The sequence below is a fragment of the Halictus rubicundus genome, unplaced genomic scaffold (genome assembly GCF_050948215.1).
Source record: "Halictus rubicundus isolate RS-2024b unplaced genomic scaffold, iyHalRubi1_principal scaffold0023, whole genome shotgun sequence".
NCBI lineage: Eukaryota > Metazoa > Arthropoda > Insecta > Hymenoptera > Halictidae > Halictus > Halictus rubicundus.
In genome coordinates this window covers 1,633,290-1,642,347 of record NW_027488564.1, presented here as the reverse complement: position 1 = coordinate 1,642,347, position 9,058 = coordinate 1,633,290, and the positions used below count along the sequence as shown (strand labels likewise).

The 9,058-nt window shown below is 46.0% G+C and overlaps 1 protein-coding gene across 1 annotated transcript; it reads right to left on the bottom strand.

Moving 5' to 3' along the window:
* Positions 1–3,484: 3,484 nt before the first annotated feature.
* Positions 3,485–8,815, bottom strand: LOC143363138 (uncharacterized). Its single transcript, XM_076803743.1, has 4 exons — positions 8,761–8,815; positions 7,768–8,709; positions 6,272–7,080; positions 3,485–6,136 (listed from the first exon to the last, which is right to left on the bottom strand). The coding sequence occupies exons 1-4, from the start codon at positions 8,813–8,815 to the stop codon at positions 3,485–3,487; spliced, it is 4,458 nt and encodes a 1,485-aa protein (XP_076659858.1).
* Between the last annotated feature and the right edge of the window lie 243 nt (positions 8,816–9,058).

The following is a 9,058-nucleotide window of genomic DNA, read 5'->3' as shown; positions in this document are numbered from 1 at the left end:
GGATATGATAGAGGATACGATATTATAGAGGATATGGTAGGATAGAGGATCGGATAGGATAAATGATATGATAGGATAGAGGATACGATAGGATAGAGGATAGGATAGGGTAGAGGATAGGATAGGATTGAGGATAGGATAGTGGATAGGATAGGGGATAGGATAGGATAGAGGATAGGATAGGATAGAAGATAGGAGACGATAGAGGATAGTATAGGATAGGGGATAAGATAGGATAGAGAATAGTATAGGATAGATGATATTATAGGATAGAGGAAAAGGATAGGATAGGAGATTGGATAGGATAGAGGATAGGATCGGATAGAGGATAGGATAGGGGATTGGATTGGATAGGGGATTGGATAGGATAGAGGATAGGATAGGATAGAGGATAGGATAGATGATAGGATAGGATAGAGGATAGGATAGGATAGGATAGAGGATAGGATAGGATAGAGGATAGGATAGGATAGGATAGAGGATAGGATAGGATAGAGGATAGGATAGGGTTGAGGATAGGATAGGATAGAGGATAGGATAGGATAGAGGATAGGATAGGTTAGAGGATAGGATAGGATAGAGGATAGGATAGGATAGAGGATAGGATAGGATAGAGGATAGGATAGGTTAGAGGATAGGATAGGATAGAGGATAGGATAGGATAGAGGATAGGATACGATAGAGGATAGTATAGGATAGAGGGTAGGATATGATAGAGAATAGTATAGGATAGATGATATTATAGGATAGAGGATAAAATAGGGTAGAGGATAGGATAGAGGATAGGATAGAAGATTGGATAGGATAGAGGATATTATAGGATAGAGGATAGGATAGGATACAGGATAGGATAGGATAGAGGATAGGAGAGGATTGAGGGTAGGATAGGATAGCGGATAGGATAGGATAGAACAGACGATAGAGGATTGGATAGAGAATAGGATAGGTTAGATGATAGTATAGGATAGAGGATAGGATAGAGGATACAATATTATAGAGAATAGGATAGGATAGAGGATTGGATAGGGGATTGGATAGGATAGAGGATAAAATAGGATAGAGGATAGGATAGGGTAGAGGATAGGATAGAGAATAGGATAGGATAGAGGATAAGATAGGATAGAGAATAGTATAGGATAGATGATATTATAGGATAGCGGATAGGATAGGATGGGGGATTGGATAGGATAGAGGAAAGGATAGGATAGAGGATAGGATAGGGCACAGGATAGGATAGGATTGAGGATAGGATAGTGGATAGGATAGGGGATAAGATAGGATAGAGGATAGGATAGGATAGAGGATAGGATAGGATAGAGGATAGAATAGGATAGAGGATAGGATATGATAGAGGATAGGATAGGATAGAGGATAGGATAGGGTAGAGGATAGGATCGGATAGAGGATAGGATAGGGGATTGGATAGGATAGAGGATAGGATAGGATAGAGGATAGGATAGGATAGAGGATAGGAGAGGATTGCGGATAGGATAGGATAGTGGATAGGATAGGATACAACAGACGATAGAGGATAGGATAGAGAATAGGATAGGTTAGATGATAGTATAGGATAGAGGATAGGATAGGATACAGGATACGATAGGATAGAGAATAGGATAAGGTGGATGATATTATAGGAAAGAGGATAGGATATGATAGAGGATACGATATTATAGAGGATATGGTAGGATAGAGGATCGGATAGGGTAGAGGATTGGATAGGATGGAGGATAGGATAGGATAAATGATATGATAGGATAGAGGATACGATAGGATAGAGGATAGGATAGGGTAGAGGATAGGATAGGATTGAGGATAGGATAGGATTGATGATAGGATAGTGGATAGGATAGGATAGGATAGATGATAGTATAGGATAGTGGAGAGGATAGGATAGAGGATAGAATAGGATAGAGGATATGATATGATGGAGGATAGAATAGAGGATAGGGTAGGATAGAGGATAGGATAGGATAGGATAGAGGATAGGATAGGGTAGAGGATAGGATAGGATAGGATAGAGGATAGGATAGGATAGAGGATAGGATAGGGTAGAGGATAGGATAGGATAGAGGATAGGATCGGATAGAGGATAGGATAGGGGATTGGATAGGATAGAGGATAGGATAGGATAGAGGATAGGATAGGGTAGAGGATAGGATAGAGAATAGGATAGAGGATACGATATTATAGAGGATAGGATAGGATAGAGGATTGGATAGGCGATTGGATAGGATAGAGTATAGGACATAGGATTGGATAGGATAGAGGATATGATACGATAGAGGATAGGATAGGGTAGGATAGAGAAGAGGATAGGATGGATGATATTATTGGATAGAGGACAGGATAGGATAGACGATACGATATTATAGAGGAGAGGATCGAATAGGGGAAAGTCTAGGGGATTGGATAGGGTAGAGGATAGGATCGGATAGAGGATAGGATTGGGGATTGGATAGGATAGAGGATAGGATAGGATAGAGGATAGGATAGGATAGGATAGGATAGAGGATAGGATACGATAGAGGATAGGATAGAGGATAGGATAGGATAGGGGATTGGATAGGATAGAGGATAGGATAGGATAGAGGATAGGATAGGGCAGAGGATAGGATAGGATTGAGGATAGGATAGTGGATAGTGTACTTTCCGACGGAGCGGGCACCTTTCGCGGCGTAGACTCTGTCGTAGAATCTATGAGGAGGCGTAAATTCCTCAATCGAGGGTGTTTCGACGACGCTACTCGGCGCGACCTTACGATCCTTTCGGATGATAAGGATGATAAATATAACTTTGGAATTTAATGCTGCAAGGAGCAAACGGAACTATAGCGGCTGGTCCGCGTGTTGACGAGTTCCGGAGTCTAATCTCGATGTTGCTTTTGCGGGAGTTGCATGTAGACTAAAAGTTTTACCCCAACTCTCCATGCACTCGGGGTGCGTTGGCGTGGAGTGGGGGTATTCCATTTCGGGGTGGCAACGTCGCTGGATTTCGGCGGGCGAAATCCCAGCTGTGGGCCCGATGTTCATCGGCCAGGGACCGTCGGATGGTCCCGCGATGCCACCTTTGTAGGTCCACGTTTTATGACAGTACGGTTGGCTGTTGAGGGCGCGAGGAAAATTCTAATGGGCAATTAAGAAAGGTTTCGTGAAGGCGACTTTCTCAAAAACAGCCCTAGAGGCCCGTGTCATAAAACGTGTATACCATCTGCACGCCAAATGTTGGGATGTGCCGATTTGTCAGTCGCGAGTAAAACTATTAAACTATTCTTGAAGGGATCGGTCCCTGGTCCCACCTTGAAATAGCGGTGCCGCGGATTTTCAAGGGGATCTTTTGTTTAACTCGCGGCTGAACATCCTCCCCCCGTTGAGAGACTCGCGATCAAAATAAATCTATATAGGATTAAAGATACGCTAGGTTTAAAGTACTAGAATGAACAAGTAAACTATCTTATGAGCTAAAGCTTAGCGATTACGATAAATTAGTTATTATCGGTTGAGGGATCGCGCGTTCTTGACGTCGATGTTGGATCCCGTGGTTCCTCCTCTGGCTGGTTCGGTAACGGTACAAGCCGTTTTACGCCCCGATCGAGTGTGGTTGTGGCTGTTCTCACTGTTGCAGCTCGAACTATGCCATCAGATCCGGGGTAGACCTTGATGACTCTCCCGAGTGGCCACTGCATCGGTGGTACGTTGTCCTCCCTCAAGAGCACGATGGTGCCCTCCTTGATGGGGTGTGTACCGCTGGACCATCTCGAACGACTCGTCATCTCGTTTAGGTACTCCTTGTACCATCGGTTCCAGAAATGCTGCTTTAGTTTCTGGATATGTTGCCAGGTTGAAAGTCTGTTTGATGGCACATCCCTGAAATCGCGCTCGCGCAGACTCGTTAACGAGTCGCCAATCAGGAAATGGCCAGGAGTTAGGACAAGGGTGTCATTTGGGTCTGATGAAATGGGAGTTAAAGGACGTGAATTTAGAACGGCTTCTATCTCAATAATTAAAGTGTTGAACACTTCAAATGTAAATCGTTCAGCACCTGCGATACGCCAGAAATGACGCTTGAATGATTTCACGGCCGCTTCCCAGATGCCGCCGAAGTGAGGTGTTAATGGAGGAATAAAATTCCACGTGATGGATCGGTCAGCAAGAAAGGTTTTGACCTTCTCGTTGTGGTCATCGGACTGCAAAAGTTCGCGGAGGTCTCGAAGCTCGTTGTTGGCGCCGACGAAATTGGTGCCATTGTCAGAGTAAATGTTAATACAATGACCTCGTCTAGCAATGAAACGACGTAGGGCTGCTATAAATGCTTCGGAGGTAAGATCGCTAACCAATTCTAGGTGAATGGCTTTTACTGAGAGGCAAACGAAAACTGCGACATATACTTTAATGTGGGTTCGACTTCGGTATCGTCGCTCCTTTATGAAAAAGGGACCGCAATAATCAACGCCGACGTTTGCAAATGGGCGTGAGTCGGTGACTCGAGCCTCAGGTAGGTCGCCCATCACGTATTGTGTTGGCGGCGGTTGGACACGGTAGCAGCGGACGCAGTTTCTGATGGTTTTCCCTACCTGACTCCGACCGTCGATGGGCCAATAACGGCGTCTAATCGCGTATAGGGTAGCCTGTGTACCAGCGTGTAATTGTATTCGATGCTCGTGTTCTATTATTAATGCCGTGATTCGAGCCTTTGGGAGGACGATGGGATGTTTTTGCGCGAATGGAATTCGCGAATTCTTCAGACGGCCTCCTACTCGCAGAATTCCGTCTTTGTCGATGAATGGGTTCAGTTGTTGCAGCTTACCCTTAACGCCTATTTCGCTTCTCGAGAGGCAGCGCAATTCTTCTGCAAAGTGTTGTCTTTGTATCAGTTTGATGATTACGTCGTGGGCGTATCTTAGTTCGGAGGATGTCAGACTTCCTTTGGTGGTGTTAGATCCTTTCCATCGGAGACAGCGCGCGATGATTCTTTGAAGCTTTCCCCATGAGGAGCAGTTGTCCAGAATCGTGGTGTCGCAAATTAATGCTTTGAGACAAATCGCGACCCTTTGTTCTGGGATTGTCTCTGGTTGAGGTAGTTCGGTAGTGGGCCAGAAAGATTCTTCTTCGTTGAGCCAAGTCGGACCGTGTTGCCAGATGGAAGGTTGAAGGAAGTCTTCTGGTGATTGACCTCGCGAGATAAGGTCGGCCGGGTTGTCGGCAGTGGGTACGTGTCGCCAATCTGCGTTAGCTGTGCGCCTTTGAATTTCCGACACTCTGTTAGCCACGAAGGTTTTTAGAGTGTGTGGAGATGTCTTCACCCAATGGAGAACAATGGTGGAGTCGGTCCAATAGATGGTTTTATGTATTTCCACAGGTAGCGCTTGTTTTGCGGTCTCGACAAGAGAGGTTAGCAGAAGTGCTCCACATAATTCGAGTCGTGGTATTGAGATCGTTTTCAATGGGGCGACCTTGGATTTAGCGAACAAAAGAGTTGTCTCGGTGTGACCGCGTGAGTCGGTTGTACGCAGGTAGAGGCATGCTCCGTAGGCCTTTTCGCTTGCGTCACTAAAACCGTGTAGTTCGACTTTTCTTGGCGATTCAATGATTGTGCGTCGCGGGAACGTGATGTTGTTCAGCGCTGGCAATTTATTATAAAAACGTATCCATTCGGTATGGATATCCATTGGCAGCGACTCGTCCCAGTCAACCTTTATGGTCCAGATCCTTTGTAGTAGCATTTTTGCCGTAATAATTACTGGCCCGAGCAGCCCTAGTGGATCATATATCTTTGCTATTTCTGAGGTGATACTGCGTTTGGTCGAACGTGATGGTGGAGAGCAAGTTTCGACTGCGTACGTAATAGAGTCGTTTGAGGAATTCCAGACAATCCCTAAGGTTTTGAGAGTGGATGACTCTCCCAGGTATAATTTTTTGTTAATGGCCTGCTCGGGCAAGCCAGTCAGAAGAGTAAGGTCATTAGATGCCCATTGTCGTATTGTCAGTCTTGCGGTCTTGAGTATTTGTGTGAGGTCTTCGCGTAAGGATAATGCCTCTTCTATGGTCGATGTACCGGTCAGAACGTCATCCACGTAAAAGTCACGCAATAAAATCTTGCCGGCTTGAGGAAAGCGGTGGCCTTCGTCTCGACTGAGCTGTGTCAAACAGCGAATTGCAAGATATGGTGCAGCAGATAGTCCAAATGTCACAGTATTCAGCTCATAAGTTTTAATAGAACCCGTAGTATCGCGCCAGAGGATACGCTGAAATTTCCTGTCTTCCGGACGTACAAGGAACTGTCGGTACATCTTTTCAATGTCTCCCGTCAGTACGTATCGATGAATGCGGAATCTTAATAAAATGTGGAGTAGATCGTCTTGAATTTTTGGACCGGTGTGGAGAGCGTCATTTAATGCTATGCCTGAATTAGTCGTGGCAGAACCGTCGAAGACTACGCGGAGTTTGGTTGTGTCACTGGTGACCTTAACGACCCCGTGATGTGGTAGGTAATACCCCTCAGGTGACTGTTGTTCCTGTGGCAGTTCGCTCATGTGTCCGAGGTCAAGGTATTCTTGGATCACCGCATGATACTCTTGCTTGAGTGCGGGTTCTCGTTGGAGTTTTCGCTCCAATGAATGGAGTCTTTTTTTCGCTTGTACCTTGGAGTCTCCGAGACGCGACAATTTCTCGTTGAAAGGTAAAGCCACGACGTATCTGCCGTCACGATTCCGAACTGTGTGTTCTTGGAAATGGCTTTCGCAAATTATATCAGATTCAGACAGATGCTGTCTTTGTGGGCCTTCTTCAACCTCCCAGAAACGGGTGAGGTCGAATTGTAACGCGGTGGTCGCGTGGCAAAGTGTGCCATGAGCAGGAGAAGTGACTGGCGCGCTCCCCCCGATGACCCAACCGAGTTGCGATTTTTGAAGGTAGAGATCGGACTCATCTGGGCGTGACAAGACAATTTGGCCGACGCATAAGATTGAGAGGGCTGTTCCGGATCCTAATAACAAATCGATCGGTGCCGGTCGATGGAATTCCGGATCTGCAAGGTGCAGATTCGGCGGAATTTTTATTGTTCCGCGATCAATCTCTTGATCTGGAACGAAAGGCGCGATGTCGTTCACAATGAGGAACGTAAGCGAACGTTGGTAATTGCTTACTCGCGAAGCTATAGTAGCCTTCAGTGCGTGGGTTGCTACAGTGGTCATAGCGTTCAGAGAACCAATGGGAACCGAGCATTTCATCCGCGGGATGTTGATTTTTTGAGCAAGGCGTTCAGAAATTAAGTTAATCGATGCGCAAGTGTCGATTAATGCTCGACAATCTATCGGACGTTTATTTTTGTTGAAGATCTGGATTTGTGCCGTAACTAAAATTTCGTTTGTGATTGCGTTTATGGTGAACGCTCGATGGTAGCCCGTTCCGTTTTGTTCTCTGTGTCTTAGCCGTCATTCTGTATCGGATTGAGCGTTTATTGTTCCGCTTGTTGACGCTTGCTGCTCGAAGTGATGAAGCAACGTGTGGTGTCGTAGCTGACATATTCGGCATGAACCTCGATCGCAATTTTGCGCGCTATGCCCTGGGTGTAGGCAGTTGGTGCATAATTTGGCCCTTTCAACGGCGAACTTGCGTTTTTCGGGAGTCATTCCGCGGAATTTTTCGCAACCCCATGTGCTATGATCTCCGTAGCAGATCGGGCACTCCTTCGGTTGTGAATTTGGACGCGTTTCGTTAAAATTCGACGCGTTTTTTGATTTGTTATCGGCGGTCTGACGTGTTTTACTCGTTACGAAAGCGTGTGATCTGGCGGGTGGTCTTGTTGACTGCGGATGGCTTGTGAAGTTCGCGCTGGGGCGTGTCGATTGCGGATAGCTTGTAAAATTCGGTCTAGGGCGTAATGGCACCGCGGAGGCACTGGATGGTCCAGTTTGTGCGCAACTTGCGCGTTTCTCGAGAAAATCCAAGAGGTCCGTGTACGACGGCATGTTTTTGCCTTTTATCGTTAGTTCCCAAAGCCATGCAGTGTCGCTGCTAACCTTGGATAATATCATTGATATTAAAAAGCCGTTACATCTTGTGAAGTCTTCTCCTAGATTTTTCAAGGCTCGTAGATGCTGGTTGACCGAGTTCACGAGATCGTCTAACGCCTCTGGAGTGTCCTTTACTAATCTCGGATAATCCCTAATTGCGTCGCAATGTTTTAAGATTATTCTCCGCGGACAATCGTACTTCCTTTTGAGCAGTTCTATTGCATCGTAATAATTCGCGTCTGTCGTGTTTAACGCGGAGATGCACTTCAACGCCTTTCCGTGTAAGGTTGAACGGAGGTACTGCAGTTTTTGCAACGGAGTCAGATTTTCATTCGAGTCAATCGTTGATTTGAATGTGTCGAAATATGATACCCAATCTTCGATGTTTCCGTCGAACGATGGCAACCGCATTTCTGGTAACTTGATTGCCATCGGAGCAGTTACCGATGTCGCGAGTGACTCGACTGTTCCGCGACGTTGGGGCAAAGTTGGTTGCGCCTTTTCTATTATTTTGTTGGCTCTGACAACTATCGCGTAGTACTCGTTTTGTATCTCGTATCGGCGAGGTTCCTGGTTTTCGTCTAATGCCTCTAGCTCGGATTGTATATCATCGAAACGCTTCCAAAATTCAATGAGACCGTTCAAATGCATTTTTATAAGATCTATGTCAGGTGGTTGTTCGGTATCGACGGAATCTAAGAATTTCGAGAATGCCGTAATCTGACCGATTACACTGCCGCGCTTACGCTTTAAAGTGCTGAGAGCCGTTGCTTGAGACAAGGATGGGTTTGTCGGAGGCATTTTGTGATGAAGGAGATGTTTTGGGAGATTGACGAACGAAAAACGAGCCTACCTTTGATGCGCTGAATTCAGGATGGTGAACTGGTGTCAGACACCTGGCGTTGACCCAAATCGTCAATTGCTTGGCCCACAAACTGCGACTTTCCAGATGCTGGTTGGTCCAGCCCTTGGTAATCCGGGATACTGCAAGTTGTTGGGATGCTGGTTGGTCCAGACAGGATCTCCCGATTGCAGGTGTTGTCC